The sequence below is a fragment of the Lampris incognitus genome, chromosome 16 (genome assembly GCF_029633865.1).
Source record: "Lampris incognitus isolate fLamInc1 chromosome 16, fLamInc1.hap2, whole genome shotgun sequence".
In the NCBI taxonomy this organism is placed as follows: Eukaryota; Metazoa; Chordata; class Actinopteri; order Lampriformes; family Lampridae; genus Lampris; species Lampris incognitus.
Window position 1 is genome coordinate 39252262 of NC_079226.1, and position 16610 is coordinate 39268871.

At 46.3% G+C, this 16610-nt stretch overlaps 1 protein-coding gene across 1 annotated transcript in view; it reads right to left on the reverse strand.

Moving 5' to 3' along the window:
* The window catches only part of map4k5 (mitogen-activated protein kinase kinase kinase kinase 5), a 79073-nt gene that overhangs the window by 16481 nt on the left and 45982 nt on the right, over positions 1-16610 (reverse strand). The window contains exons 15-24 of the mRNA XM_056296502.1: positions 15080-15138; positions 14817-14884; positions 10620-10664; positions 10448-10490; positions 10054-10264; positions 8297-8382; positions 7823-7864; positions 7471-7555; positions 7241-7320; positions 4627-4687 (exon numbers count right to left, since the gene is read on the reverse strand). Of these exons, the coding sequence (XP_056152477.1) occupies positions 4627-4687; positions 7241-7320; positions 7471-7555; positions 7823-7864; positions 8297-8382; positions 10054-10264; positions 10448-10490; positions 10620-10664; positions 14817-14884; positions 15080-15138 (780 nt within the window). The remainder of the gene's footprint in view (positions 1-4626; positions 4688-7240; positions 7321-7470; positions 7556-7822; positions 7865-8296; positions 8383-10053; positions 10265-10447; positions 10491-10619; positions 10665-14816; positions 14885-15079; positions 15139-16610) is intronic.

Below are 16610 nucleotides of genomic sequence, written 5' to 3' on the forward strand. Positions count from 1 at the left end.
ATTCTGCGTGGCGTTGATCGGTGCGTCATTTCCTGCTGCATTTCTCTTGGTTGGTTAGTACATGTACATCGTAGCAGCAGTCATGTTGTAAGATGGTCATCCTAAATTTCGGACACTCTCACGACTTTTTTCCCAGCTTATCTTCGGTCGCACAACCGTAATAACGGCCGTCTTTGAACCTGTCTCACAGTGCGACGTAGGACCACCGTTTTGGAGCCACGACCAAAGACATCGCCACGTTTAGTCATCTTTCATCTGAGACGGCCCAAATTGCACAGTGTGTAGGAGGCTTAAGGGTAGACAGCTTGTAGACAAAATACAGAAGGCTCTTCGTCTCCTGTCAACCAGTGGCCAAATAGCCCATAATTTAGCATATTAAGCCGAAGAAAAGGTTTTTGTTTCAAGCAGAATTGATCTCTTGCAGTAAATTTGATTTTAGATGCAAAGCAACTCATGGGGGAGGGGGGGAAGAGAGAGAGAGAGAGAGAGAGAGAGAGAGAGAGAGAGAGAGAGAGAGAGAGAGAGAGAGAGAGAGAGACTCCTCACTCGCTCACAATAAGCTAGTCCATCTCCAGGATGAGTGGGGGGCGGGTAAAGAAAAAAAAATTGACAGCAGGAATTTAATGGTTAGAACATATTTAGCACCACTTGGAAACAAAGACATTACCCCCCAAAAATAAAAAAATTTTTTTTTAAAAAGTAAAACATAAAATCTAACAACTCGGGTTACACCCCCTGCGAGTTCCCATCTGATGGTCATACCATTTCTCCTCCTATTATGGGCTACTAGCAACCCCCCCCACCACCCACCCAGTTGTACTTGGCCAATTACCCCACTCTTCTGAGCCGTCCCGGTCGCTGCTCCACCCCCTCTGCCGATCCGGGGAGGGCTGCAGACTACCACGTGCCTCCTCCCATACATGTGGAGTCGCCAGCCGATTCTTTTCACCTGAAAGCGAGGAGTTTCACCAGGGGGACGTAGCGCGTGGGAGGATCCCGCTATTCCCCCAAGTCCCCCCCCCCCAAACAGGCGCCCCGACCGACCAGAGGAGGTGCTCGTGCAGCGACCAGGACACATATCCACATTCGGGTTCCCACCTGCAGACACAGCCAACCATGTCTGTAGGGATTCCTGATCAAGCCGGAGGGATTCGAACCGGCGATTCCCGTGTTCGTAGACAACGGAATAGACCACGATGCTACCCGGCCGCCCTACTAGCAATATTTTAACAAAAGATTCCCTTATAAGCCTCAGGCCCATTGAACAAATAGGAGTGGGTGGTATGACAGTATATACAGTGCGATGGTAGAAGTTTAGCTATGTCACTTCCACGGTGGTTCCCTCTGCCCTTTAGCAGGGGCATTTCTCAACACCACGTACTCCAAGTGTGAATCCTCGTTCTTGAGGATGCTTGGTGAAGTGAACTTGGAAATACAAACTCACAAGAGCACAGCTCATAGAAAACTAAATGTAGTTTGAGACTGACTGGTGGGGAAACAATACCCCCAGCTAGCAGGGCTTCCCAGCTCGGACAGTCGAACGTGCATTCAACTGGGCACCTCAACGCGGCACTACCTCTCCAAAAGTGGAAATCGCCTGAAATCTACACGACTGATTCTTTGCCAGAGAATTTCTCAGAACTGAATTTGGCGACAAAATAACAGTTTAAGAATGAAAATTAACAGAACGTACCAGTATGCTGCATGTTTTTACCCCATTTACAACAATACTTTGACATTACTGCCGATCACAGAGAGCTGAATCAGTTCATCTGGACACAACTTTACTGACAGAAATGGGTCACCATCATGTAAGTGACCTCTGCAGTGTCACCTGACTGCAGGTACCCCACCCCTTATGAACGTTTCTCTCAATAAACGTCGTGTCCAGATGAACTGATTGAGCTTTCTGTGACTTCCTCACCTGGATTATGAGCATGCATAAAGACGTTACTCCCAATCATTTTCCAAGGCATGCCGTAGCTTTTTTATATTTGTTGAAAGTATTTTTCCTACCTTCCGGGTAGCTGTTGGTTTCCCTTCATTTCAGTATGGTATAAAAATCGCTTTGCAGACAAAGTCTTAAGTCGCCTTTATTTTTCCATCTAAGCTGTGGGATAGTGCAGCTGAAAGCCTCAAATCCATCCCTACATACAACTGCATCCTCTTCAGAGCTGCTCTTAATGTGTGATTAATGTTGTGGGTTTTATATTTTCGGTGTGTTGCTTTTATGTTTATTTTAACTTACATAAAGCGTCTGTGGACACTATGAACCACCAAGACCGCTCAGGTCATCTGGGACCGGTCTGCTTTCTGTCCCCAGAGACAGAACTTAACACGGAGAGGCAGCTTTCAGCTTTTATGCAGCACATCTCTGGAACAAAGTGCCAGAAACCTGCAGGTCTGCTGCACCTCTCACTTCTTTTACATCAAGGCCGAGGACTTCCCTGTTTGCTGCTGCCTTTTATTAAATCAGATTTCAAGCTTTTGATTATCATCTTACACTGCACTCTAACTTTTACTCTCTTTATTTGTTTTTAAATGTCTTTTTATTGCGTCATGTTGCTTTTACAATTTGTCTTCATGATTTATGTAAAGCACTCTGAATTGCCTTACTGCTGAAATCCATCCATCCATTATCTGAACCGCTTTATCCTGCTCTCAGGGTCGCGGGGATGCTGGAGCCTATCCCAGCAGTCATTGAGCGGCAGGCGGGGAGACACCCTGGACAGGCCGTCAGGCCATCACAGGGCCGACACACACACAGACAGACACACACACATTCACACCTAGGGACAATTTAGTATGGCCAATTCACCTGACCTACATGTCTTTGGACTGTGGGAGGAAACCCACACAGACACAGGGCGAACATGCAAACTCCACACAGAGGACGACCCGAGATGACCCCCAAGGTTGGACTACCGCAGGACTCGAACTCAGGACCTTCCTGCTGTGAGGCGGCCACGCTAACCACTGCACCACCATGCTGCTCCAATTATTATTATCATTGGTAATATTATTATTAAAAGATGTGGTCCAGCAGTCCAAAAACAGCAGGTGCTAACAGAAGACTTGAAGGCGCACCTCAGAAATAATAATTTCATGTTTTTGGTTGTTGCCTTCTTAGAAGTTTGAGTGAAAGGTCCAAATAAAGAGAAAATTATCATATGTTTGGAGCACCTTTCATTTGCCAAGTATTCAATTCACCAGATAAGCCAAAAATAGGCATTATCTTATAGTTATTTCATATATAAACAATTTCTTAAGGGAATATCCAGAAAAATGACTTAACCTGCGATATATACCGTTGGCCACATCACCCACTCCTATGAACCAACATGAAGCGAGGTTGTTTGTTTCACAAGAGACCTCTCTGGAAGAAACGTCCCTCGTGCTGCAGCTGTGTGAAACACACAGCTGAGAGGAAATGCCCAATAACCGCTGCTACACAACGAGAGGAGCTTCACGACAAAACAAAAACGTCTCCCGCTCTCACTTTAACAATTCTGTGATAATGTGTAGAAATATCAACTGACAAGGGTTTTTGTGTTGTCAACACTATTCAACGATTTATTTTTGTTCTCCTTCCTGCTCTGACAAACTGACTTTGGTCTCCCATCTGGTCCTGCCGCCTCTCCATTTTTATTGGTTGGTGACGCCAGAAGCGACAGTGATGAGCTGCACACTGCAGCCAAAGCTGACATTATTTTAACTTTGGGGTGGAGTGCTGATGGTGCAATGCTCGAAAAAGAGGTCGGGTCCCTGCAAAAAGTAACCCCCCCCCTTTTCCCCTAGTTGTACCTGGCCTGCTCTCTTGAGCTGTCCCGGTCTCTGCTCCACCCACTCTGCCGATCCGGGGAGGGCTGCAGACTACCACATGCCTCCTCCGATACATGTGGAGTCGCCAGCCACTTCCTTTCACCTGACAGTGAACAGTTTCACCAGGGGGATATAACACGCAGGAGGATCACGCTATACCCCCCGGTTCCCCCTCCCCTCCAAACAGGTGCCCCGACTGACCAGAGGAGGCGCTAGTGCAGCGACCAGGACACACACCCACGTCCGGCTTCCCACCCGCAGACACGGCCAGCTGTGTCTGTAGGGATGTCAGACCAAGCCGGAGGTAACACGGGGATTCGAACAGGCGATCCCCGTGTTGGTAGGCGACGGAATAGACCGCCACGCCACCCGGGCGCCCAAAAAGTGATCTTTCCGTAGACAAATACAACACACGCTGCCCAAATCTACTGCGCCCAAATTCACCAAGTCCTGACTAGCTTAGACTACAACCACAGTGCTTTTAACTATGAGAGCAGAGAAAGAAAAAAAAACAAACACATTTTCTTCTGCGGCTAGGAGTTTTTGTGACCCGCAGCGACCAACACATCTGGGGGGTTGTTCAGTTGACCAGCCTTTTAAAAGACAGATGGGTGACTCGTGACACGCTGCACAACCAGGGGACAGCTTCTACAGAGGTTTCACAAACAACAAACTGATATTTCAGGACTAAGAGACACGGTGGACTCGTCTTCCCCTAAGGGGCAGCCGGATAACAGGAGCAAGACACAGCAGGTTACGGCAGAGCCCAGTGGAAGAAGTGCTGGAGACACGTGTGTGACTTACCTGATAAGGACATCAGGTTGTTGTTTATAATGTAGAGCCATGTGCACTTCCTCGGGAACAGCTAGAAGGGAGATTAAACACACACTACAGTTAGCTTATGGATAACAGCATATCACAGCGCTGACCTCACAGTGAAGTTGTGTGTGTCCCGCGTGTGTGTGTGTGTGTGTGTGCGAGTACAACAATTAACTAAAAGGAATTGACTATAACAATATGATTTATTTGTTCTCGACAGTGATTGGCCTACAGGAGGCACTACACCATTCATGCAAGATGATGTGTTTTTACATATCAGTATCCTCTTTTAGTGTTGTATTGTGTAAATTGTGTAAACACAACATCCATTGCATGTTTTCCGTCTTGGGAGAGAGCGCCCTCCTCTGTTGCTCTCCCTGTTTTTTCTCCCTGTTAAAGTTTTTTTTAGGGAGTTGTTCCTTATCCGATGTGACGGTCTAAGGACAGGATGTTCTGTTGCTGTAAAAGCCCCCTGAGGTGAATTTGTAATATGTGATATTGGGCTACACGAATAAAACTGACTTGACTAACAGAGTAATGTGACATCAAGCAGAATAATCTTTCCTTTTGATTTTGGCGGTATAGTGGTTACACATGTATAGGCAAGAGTTTGACAATAAAGGTTATCTGAGGCAAGTAAAATGCTCCCATGGGCAATTAGGCAGTCATCTGCCCACGCTGGGAAGTGCCGAGTGAAAAAGTTTCTAGGGCAAAATGTTTTAGTTCTGCTTCACCGCTGGTTAAAGTCCTGGTTGTGCTTTAACTGCCCAGTTGTACTAGATGCTACTTTAGTGTCAGGTACCCAGCTACCCAGCAACAACAGCCCTTTAAGTTGTGTGTGTGTGTGTTTTTTTTTATATATAGCGTTTCGTTTTACTATTGGTTCTGATGGCAATAGACTTCATCTTCCCACCCACTTTTCTTTTCCAGTTTCCGTTGAATAGAGCACATTAAAAAGGATTTCCAATTAAAACACGGAAACGAAGCACACAGCGCGAACACATAAATATCAGGTGTAGTTCTTTGATACACCATGTGGTGGTGCAACCTGGCCACATTGTCAGTGAAGAACCCGGGGGTCATCAGGTGTTTCGGGTCTTAACATCAGACACCCTCGCCCAAGCGACCCAGCCGGGGGTGATCAAGCCCCGACTTGTGTCCAGGTAGCACATTACGCCACACATCACCCCTCTGCTCCCAGAGCCAATGGGAAGCCTATCCCGCGGCTTCCAAGATGTTCCTAATGGCTCTTCTTCTTTGCAGCCCACAAATCCCCAAGAGTCCCAGGACCCAGTGTAGAGACTGGCCTGCAAAGCCCCTGCAGCCCACTTCAACTGGCTCACAGTGGACCTTCCACCCATTCCTCCGACACTCATCTACCAGATCTGCATACCTGGCTCTCTTCCTTTCTTGTGCCTCCTCCATCTGATCTCCCCAGGGGATAGTTAGCTCTAGGAAAACCACTTGCTTAGTTGCCATGGACATCAGGATTCAGGACCATGTCTGGCCTGCGTGTGGTAGCTGCAATGGTGTCTGGGAATCTCAGTTGTCTCTCTAGGTTTTCTTGTTTTTCTCATCATGACTTAAAACTTCGCCAACCATATCAGTCGCACACGTTTTAATCAACTCAGCATCAGTGAATGGCTTTGCAGCTTTAGCAAGGGTCCATGAAACATGCAATGATGCAGCTGTTGCCCTCTCTTGTGCCCATGTTGATTTACAAATAGTAGAAATGGAGTGCTTGTATGATGTTATCATATTTGCTATTTTTTGTTTGTGGTGATCTGATTTTGTAGGGAAGTTGGCATTAAAACTGGCAGCATGCGTAGTGTTGAAGTGCCGCTTGAGATTATCTGCTTTGCAGACCACTACGGTCTACATGCTTACCAAGCACGTCGGTTTGGCATTGACATGGTCCGGTAAAATTAAAAACTGGTAAGTCCAGTGAGATTTGAACTGATGGTTTCCTGGTTGACTTTGCACTTTTTCGTGCAGGCCATGTTGTTGGTTTAGGACAGTTATTTGATTGTGTGACTTAGCTGGTGAGTGGCTCTGTCTAGTCAAGGACCGTAGAGAGCATGGAGTACGTCTTACGTCTACGCACACTTTACAGCATAGGTCAAGTGTATGGTGTGGGGTGAGGTCAAAATAAAGTCGAGCAGCACACACTTTATTTCACATGTTATGACCGGTGCATTAGTGCCAATGGGTAGGCACGGGCAAGACATTTGGCTCTCGCAGGCCGGACCTGGCCAGCGGGCCACTTATTGGGGTTCAGGGTAGTACAGGGAGAACTTTTATGGAATTGGGGTTGTAGTTCTTTTCCAGTGTTAGTGAAATGTACAGAAGATATCCTACTGTTTTGAAGGATGTGTTATTGAATGTTATGCACTGTTAATATCTGTATATTTAACTGCACTAAATCAGTTAAACTGAAGAATAAGTGGTAATTTCCCCTTTTCCCCCTCCTGGACAAGTGTAAATATACTGGTGGCTAATAGAATCGTGACGATCTTGCCTGACTGGGAAAGTGGAAATTCTTTTAAACATTGAACCCTGACAGTTTGACCTGGGATAATGGAGACCATATTGGCCTTACCTGCTCCATTGTAGCTTCGTGAAGCTCATTTAAGTTGAGGGTATAGATGCCATCCTCTGTACCAAAGATGAGATATTGGTCTGAAACAAAACACACAGCAAAACAACATCGGGTTTAAAAGCATAGACGACTTCTTTGTGTGCGTGTGCGATACCTATAAGGTGAGGCTTTGTGTTCATGATGTGTAAGCACTCGAGTCTACACTTCAGTCACAGTAAGGCTGCTTTCACCTTTAGTATCTGGGTGGATCCAAGATGTGGCACAGTTGATCTTCAGTGGGCAGCCGTCAAACACCTTAGAGAAACAGGCCCCCATCTGCAAAAAGAGAACCCAGTTCAGCACAGCAAAGCCTTCAGCCAAGTGAGCAGCCAAGACGTCAGTCAGGGTTTACGAAGCTGGGGACCAGCTTGAATGTGACCCAACTGATCATCTGACCACAAAGACAAACAGGCATACAGCTACAGATTCCCAAATCTGTGTTCATATGAAGGTCGAAGAGAGTTTAAAAATAGTGTCCTGTAAAGCAGGTCGGCCGGGAAAGACTTCTGAGTCTCTTAGGGACAATGCAGCACATGTACTTACCAGTACTTTCGGAGTAGGGGGCAGACCGTTGATAGCTGGTTTCTGAGGAAAAACAAACAAACAATAAATGCCTGATAGATACAGAGCACATAAACATGAACAAGAAACAATTTTGTTGACTCGAGAGTGCTCGTCAATGCTGAAAAACCTGCACTGACCACAACAATGCACTCTGCACTCTAGGGTGTGCTATTTTGGAGATTTTTTAATACGAGACTTCTTCCAAAACCAATTAAATGTTTTGCCCAGATGGATGCCAAATTCACCTGTCAGGACCTAACCAAGGAAACACTAATACTTGAGGTTTCAGTGCTGGGTCAGCCAGTGACCTGGGCTCAATCTATGTGTCAAATACAGCTTTTATAACTACAGACAACGTATTTTCTCCCTAAAGGCCTGCTGAACCCCAAGAGGAGAGACATGGATGGTTTGATTGGGATTGAATATGTTTGGGGTCAATGTCATAGAACTCACAGGGAATTCTTTCTTCTCCTTCTGGTGCGGTCGGTTGGGTAGCGGCTTCGGACTGCCTCCATTCACGCTACCATCTGAATCATTTTCTGTTGAGGGAGAGCAGGCCTTAAACATCCGCAATAAGGGTCAGTCTTACCGTACATCGTGAAAAAACTAAAATCGAACCCAGACACACATCCAGACATCTCTTACCTTTACATTTTGGTTGAGTGAGAGCTTAGAAAGATGAAATCAAGTTTAAGTGCGGGTTTATTAGCAACCAAGCAAGCTTGTAAGTTATACAAGGAATTTTTATTGGGGGGGATGCTCAATTTAAAGACAGATGGATGCAACATGGCTGGAACATGGAAGAACATGGATGGGACATTTTGATGTAGGAACATTTTTTTTATCTACGTATCAAAGACTACAGAAATATCTTGTCATCTGAATGATTATGTATATAGCAGCATTCTATAGTATTTACATGTTGATGTTTAACTGCTCATTTAAGATATATGCACAGGAATGTATACAGAGGAAGAGGTTGGCAAAGAAGAAGTGGGATAGTCAGAGAGATGTCAGAGAGATGAAGGAAGTAGACAGGAGTACAAGGAGATGCGGCGTAAAACGAAGAGAGAGGTAGTGAAGGCAAAGGAAAAGGCATACGGTGTTGTATGAGAGGTTGGACACGAAGGAAGGAGAAAAAGGACTTGTACTGATTGGCTAGACAGAAGGAGCGAGCTGTGAAGGATGTGCAGCAGGTTAGGGTGATGAAGGATAGAGATGGAAATGTGTTGACAAGTGAGGGGAGTGTGCTGAGGTTGGGTGAAGGTTGGATGATGTGGGGATAGTGAATCAGGAAGTGGGGTGGATTAGCAAGGAGGAAGTGAGGGCAACTATGAAGAGGATGAAGAGTGGAAAGGCGGTTGGTTCAGATGACATACCTGTGGAGGCATGGAGATGTTTAGGAGAGAAGGCAATGGAGTTTTTAACTAGATTGCTTAACATAACCTTGGAAAGTGAGAGGATGGCTGAGGTGTGGAGAAGAAGCATACTGGTACCGATTTTCAAGAATAAGTACAGAACTGTAGCAGAACTGTAGCAACTACAGAGGTATAAAGTTGATCAGCCACAGCATGAAGATATGGGAAAGAGTAATAGAAGCTAGGTTAAGAGGAGAGGTGATGATCAGCAAGCAGCAGTATGGTTTCATGCCACGAAAGAGCACCACAGATGCGATGTTTGCTTTGCAAATGTTGACGGAAAAATATAGAGAAGGCCAGAAGGAGTTGGATTACATCAAGGATCGGCTCTGAGCCCTTGCTTGTTTGCAATGGTGATAGACAGGTTGCTGGCGAGATCAGGCAGGAGTCTCCGTGGACTATGATGTTCACGGACGACATTGTGATCTGTAGTGAGAGTAGGGAGCAAGTTGAGGGGAGCCTAGAGGGGTGGAGGTATGCACTGGAGAGAAGAGGAATGAAAGACAGTAGGAGCAAGACGGAATACATATGTGTGAATGAGAGGGAGGACAGTGGAATGGTGAGGATGCAAGGAGTAGAGGCGACGAAGGCGTATGAGTTTAAATACTGGTTGGACATGTAGGTGGCTGGTATGACAGAGGAAGATTCAGAAGACAGGAAGAGATAGAAACATGATCCACTGTGGTGACCCCTAATGGGAGCAGCCGAAAGTAATAGTAGTAGTAAATATATATGCACTTCATTCAAGAAAATAGGTGCTTGTGTGTGTGTGTGTGAGTCATCTGGGCTCACCAGGGTCAGAGGCGTGTGACAGCAGGCCAGGACTGCTGACACTGACAGAGAGGAAATCGGGCGGTGCGTGTTCCACCTTGTTGCCTTGTTCCGGGGTACTCTGTCTACGGGCAACCTGACTCGGACCGTTCTCCGAGTTGGGGAACCTCCGCACCGTCAGGCACCGCTCGTCATTCAGGCCCAGCTCATCTGACGAGCTGTTCAGTCGAGGCTACGAGGGCATGGATATGAGGGCAAATTGAATGTCTACAATCAGATTTTATCTTAAAACATAAGCCTTATGGAATCAAACCCATCAAACTATGGCAGCTCCAGCACAATGCTCTACCCATTGAGCTAAATGGGACCCCTAAACAAAACCTTCATAGCTGAACAGTGTGACTTAAACCCTCACCTTTGGAGGCAGAGGAGGAGGAACTCCAGGTTTAAGCGTTGACCTGGAAAAGAAATAATATACTAATAAAGAAACAAAAGAGAGACCAAGGTGGCAGTAGCAGGGATTTAAAAAAAAAAAAAAACACATTTTAAACATTCAGTTTTGGTTTGTAGGTGTAAAGACCACTTACAGCTCTACATCTTCAAAGGCATCTTCCAGATGGGCAATGTGGCCCCTGAGAAGGAAAAAAAAAACCCAAATACATAAAGACAGGATGATGAGCAAGAAGTCAGGTGTTACCGTAGACAGAAGGGGTCTGGATGGACCAGATGTGTATGAACAGCCCCTTCCTCAGAGAGCTGGAGGAGTATGACGACTCAAGTAACAGGTCTAGGGACAGTGATGTAGGGGTAAAGACTGGCGAAAACTATCAACTTCTGAAAATCTAACACATATTAATCAAATTTAATATAAAAAAGAGGAAATTTTGATAAAGTTATTACCATAGTGATTACTAATGTTATGAAATGACCAATGAAAAATCTCTACCATGAAGATGGAAACATCTTAAAAGCTGGATAAAGTATTTCCTAAGTAAGAAGTAATCTATACTGTGTAAAAAAGGCCTTTTAGTCATTGGTTGTGTGAATCTGATTTATTCATTGTCACCATGACAACTGATGGGAGTCGGATGATAGTGGGATAGCAGGAGATTAATTGTTCTACATCTAAGAAGCTGCGCAAATAGAGTTCAGACAAGTCTGTGACAAAGGATTGAGGCTAAATCATAATCATGTCACAAAAGTAGCAAATCAGATGTACAAAAGTTCTCTTAGGTGTCTGAGAGCCTGACGGGACAACTGACAGAACTGTAACTGCATTCTATTAAGCACCTATGATAGCAGCACACTACTTAATAATGAGTAGACACAGTGCCTGAGCCAGGGGACCTATAATTCTCCTAGTGGTTTAGCACCAAAATGAAAACGGCCACTAGGGGGTTATAGTGATGGGCCCAAAATGGCACTCTTCCCATCAACCACCAGTCAAATTCAACATACTATCAAGGGCGTACGGGTTGTGTGCCGGTCTATTCCGTTGCCTACCAACGTGGGGATCGCCGGCTCGAATCCCCGTGTTACCTCCGGCTTGGTCGAGCATCCCGACAGACACAATTGGTCATGTCTGCAAGTGGGAAACTGGATGTAGGTATGTGTGCTGGTCGCTGCACTAGCGCCTCCGCTGGTCGGTCAGGGTGCCTGTTCGGAGGGAGGGGGAACTGGGGGGAATAGCGTGATCCTCCCACATGCTACGTCGTCCCTGGTGAAACTCCTCACTGTCAGGTGAAAAGAAGCGGCTGGCGACTCCACGTGTATGGGAGGAGGCTTGTGGTAGTCGGCAGCCCTCCCTGGATCGGCAGAGGGGGTGGAGCAGTGACCGGCTCCACCAGTTAAAGGTCTGAGATTCAGTCATGGCTAGATTTGGTCCTTGGACGTGTGTGTGAGTGTGTTTCCACAGCCGAGAAAGTTGATGAATATCTTTTGTTAAACTGATTCCCAGCGTTAAGACACACCAAAAGCAGCGTGGTGACATGAGTGCTATGAGAAACCAGGAAAGGATTATGGGAAAACAGTTAACTTACACTTTGGCACCTAAGCGTCGACATCTTTTTGAGAAGAAATTTTTATAATAACACACGTTTGATATATTTTGTGACTAAATGTCAATCTTCATGTACACTTGGCCTCCGCCAGTCTGCAAAATCCATCCATCCATTATCCGAACCGCTTATCCTGCTCTCAGGGTTGCGGGGATGCTGGAGCCTATCCCAGCAGTCATTGGGCAGCAGGCAGGACCTTGAACAGTCCATCACCGGCCGACACACATTCACATCTAGGGACAATTTAGTATGGCTGAGTCACCTGACCTACATATGTTTGGACTGTGGGAGGAAACCCACGCAGACATGGGGAGAACACACAAACTCCACACAGAGGACGACCCGGGACGAACTCCAAGGTTGGACTATCCCGCGGCTCGAACCCAGGACCTTCTTGCTGTGAGGTGACTGCACTAACCACTGTGCCGCCGTGCTGCCCAGTCTGTAACATACTTGTGAAATTAATGTGTTCAATTTTTTTTGTCTTCAGTAACAAGATCAACTAAAATGAATTAGATTGGTAATTATGTTGAATGAGGTTCATTACTTTCCCATGAGCTCACACACTGAGTTACTGCCAGAATGTTAAAATATTATCTTATTCAACAGGCCAGTAATAACTGGACAACTGAAGAAGAACATAGGTTTCACTCAACTTTTATCCTGACATTTAAATCACGGCAGAAACTGACGTCTTACGGCAATGGCCCCTGTTCTTAGGATTTCTTTTTAACAATCATCCATCCTTTTTTTTTTGTTGTTGTTGATTTTTCTCCCCAATTGTATCCGGCCAATCACCCCACTCTTCTGAGCCGTCCTGGTCGCTGCTCCACCCCCTCTGCCGATCCGGGGAGGGCTGCAGACTACCACATGCCTCCTCTCATACATGTGGAGTCACCAGCCGCTTCTTTTCACCTGACAGTGAGGAGTTTCACCAGGGGGACGTAGCGCATGGGAGGATCATGCTACCCCCCCCCCAGTTCCCCCTCCCCCCCGAACAGGTGCTTAGACCGACCAGAGGAGGCACTAGCGCAGCGACCAGGACACATACCGGCCAATTGTGTTTGTAGGGACGGGGATTCGAACGGGCAATCCCCGTGTTGGTGGGCAACAGAATAGACTGCTACGCTACCCGGACGCCCCTCATCATCCATCCTTGGTCCCCAAAGTGTACTACAGCACGAATTCAAAATGCCTGCTTCCAGGTCCTTCTGTTTCCTGTTGCTTCCGCTAACCAGACAGCCCACCAGCCTCTCTGAGCGCCAGCAGAGCACAATGCCAGGTGCTATGCCCCCCTAGCCTGGCTCTACAGCTATATCACACCACACACGGAATGGGAGCCAGGGAGGGTCAGGGCCCAAAGAGTACCGGCCCTGCAACCAGCGCACGCACACACACACACACACACACACACACACACACACACACACACACACACACACACACACACACACACAGACACACACACACACACAGAGCAGTGGAGGGATGGAGTGAATGGCATACCACAGTAAACAAAGTGTTAGTGTTACCGTTGGAACAACTCATCCTCAACGCTTTTGAGAAGACTCCTTGGCAGGGGCAAGAAAAAGAGAAAGACCATGAGAGAGAGAGAGAGAGACAAGGACAGACAGAGAAGGAGGAGGACAGAGAGAGGCAATGAAAGCACACAGTCAAAGCACACGGACAAGTGAAGGAAGACCTTATGCGCTGCACTGACATTCCAAACGGCACGTGGGGGTCAGGCAGGGTCACGCTGTGAGACGGAGCAGCTCCGGTGTTGAGTGAGAAGGGTATGTGGATCTCGGAGCCGGAGTATAAACAGACTTCAGACACATTTTCAGAATTCCATACGTTTCGCTTTGACCATTTCCTGGCTGGATTTAATGACCCTGGCCAAAGCTGAATGTGAGGCTTGTTATTTTAATCAGACGGCAGGACTGCCAACTAGGTCGTATCATTCCTGTACGGCGGCTGTCAATTATGTGTGATCAGTAGCCAAGAGTATGCAGGTTTTCAACCAACAACTGCTCAAGGGTTTAATAATTAGTGAAAACAGCTGCCGTGCGGTTGGTTGGGAAAGAAATCCTGCACATTTCTGGTGTCTGACGGCATGTGATCGACAACCAAGGGTCAGTTATTTAGGTCATTATTCCTATCAAATGTCACGATATGGAGCAAATCTTCACGCAACTTATAAACCTTTCAGCACCCAGACATCGCTAACCTTATTTTCCACACTTCCAGACTCCCGGACCTGTGCAGTAAGCCTTCATGAGGTGTTTCCAAAACACTGGACTGATCCCTGTGCTGCAAGTAAACTGTCTAGCAACAACACAAATAACTAGTTTTAAGTTCAAGCTGAGTATATGAGCCTCTCTTTCTAATGTTATACTTTACCAATATTTGTATGCAATTTTTTTATGCAACTGTGACAATTTTTTACAGCTATTATGACAACTACATATCCACTAACGCAAGCTCCTTGGTATTTTCCATTGATGTGGCATTAAAACCTAAAATCATAAGTCTACCATCTCTTCAAGTTTCTCTCCATTAAATATGCATCCTTACAAGTGTGTGTGTGTGTGTGTGTGTGTGTGTGCGTCACCCCCCCCCCCCCACATCATCTCTTACTTGTAAAAGGACAGAAACAGTCAGGTTTAGAAAAGGGAGGGAGGATATAAGAGGGAAACGGTCGCCATGACAACAGGTTCTATGTATTACCTGGTTGTGATTCCACCCTCTGCAAAGGGACTCCAGGGGGAAGGGAAGTCATTCTCTTTGCTCACATCCTGTGGAAAGCCACACACACACACGGCAAATTAAAAAATTAAATAAATAAAAAATGACTGCATGATTTCATTCAGGAAATATTTTTTTTCTGTCATGAAAAAGAAAGTAACTGATTACAAAACAGACACTCCTGACAGTGGCACTCAGGATTACTAGGACGAACGTTTTTACTAGAAGGAGCAAAGTTTCATCACCATTTCGGAGTGAGCCTCTGTTTCCTTCCTAAGTGGAGGTTCGAACTGGACCTTGTCGACTGTGAATGATAAAAACAAAGTGTTTAGTGTCATCAGTATTTCTAACACGCACCTCTGCCACTAGAGGGCATCCGTGCCTTTAGTTTCAATGAACAAGTCTCAGAAGTATCCTTGTGCATTTGTACAAGTAGCTCTGGCCATCACTTACGCTACTCTTACCACGAAAACCATGACGTCACATGGATCAATAACAAAAACGAGATAACTGACTCAGACACAGACGGGCTTTCTGATTTACTGGGCTAAAACTGGATGACTTGGTGAGGAGGGTGAGGGTGCAGAGGCCGCCAAAGACAAACACAGATCAGGAAGACTCAAGCATGACCAGAACACGTCTGTTATAGGGGATACGCAGGTGAAAAGACAAGCAGGAACACACCAGACCGCACAGACCCCTCCCGGGGTTTAGGTCTGCAGTCAAGTGCTGCCAAACAGTTGCTCCCACACAGGGAATGACTCAGTGTCCAGGGTAAACACGGCGTGCCCCGCTAAACTCACCGAGGCGAAACAACGAAAACACAAAAATACAGAAACCAACAAAACATACAGACGTTTTGTTTCAATAAACAAGTCTGTAGTCAGGAAATAAGCACTACGATTTATTTCAAGGTCAGTTGACTGCTGCGTGTATGTGGGCAGCGTGGAAGTGCTGCCGCAGTCCTCGAGGTGTCAGTTGAGGGGAGAATGACTCAGCGACAAGACTTACTGACACCATCCTACAGTGCAAACATTGCACAAAGTCAAGTTGAGAAACCTCGCTCAAATTCTTCGGTAAAGACACACAGCAGGAGGACGGCGTTTGATTAGTAACCGATAAGTAAAGTCTATGTTGGTCAGTGGGACGGGAGCCCGGACTTCACAAATGCCGATTTAGTCGATGGTTAGAGGGTGAGAGCGGGTATCCACATCCCATGCTGAGGGACTGATCTCATTAGTGTCACTCTGTTATCAAACCAGGGTTCGGTTATAGAGGCGACCACATGATCCGGTTTCTCAGGGACTGTCTATATGCACCATGCATGCACACGGGGCTCTACACTGTGACTGACCTGGCGCTCCCTGCAGCCCTTCAGTGAGGTTAGGGCCCAGGCATGGCCCTCCTCGCTCTGCCCCACTGTTAGCTTCATGTGGGAGGAAATTCAAAACATGACAGTAAGAAATACACACATACACACACACACACACACACGTAAAAAGAGAACTTGAGCACAAACTACCACAGACATCAACACAAACACACATCCATGGACATACTACAAAGTACCTACTGCTAACAAACAAAGACCCACAAGTGAACAGTGGAGACAAAACCCCCACTGAACTACATCAGACAAATGAACCGAGTAAACAATAGTCACAGCCTCGTGACAGGACAGGCACAACACAACACAACACAACACAACATTGTGCTTTATGCTTCAGCGGCTGAGCACGACATGAGTGCACAACTTACCTGAAAGCTACTGATCTA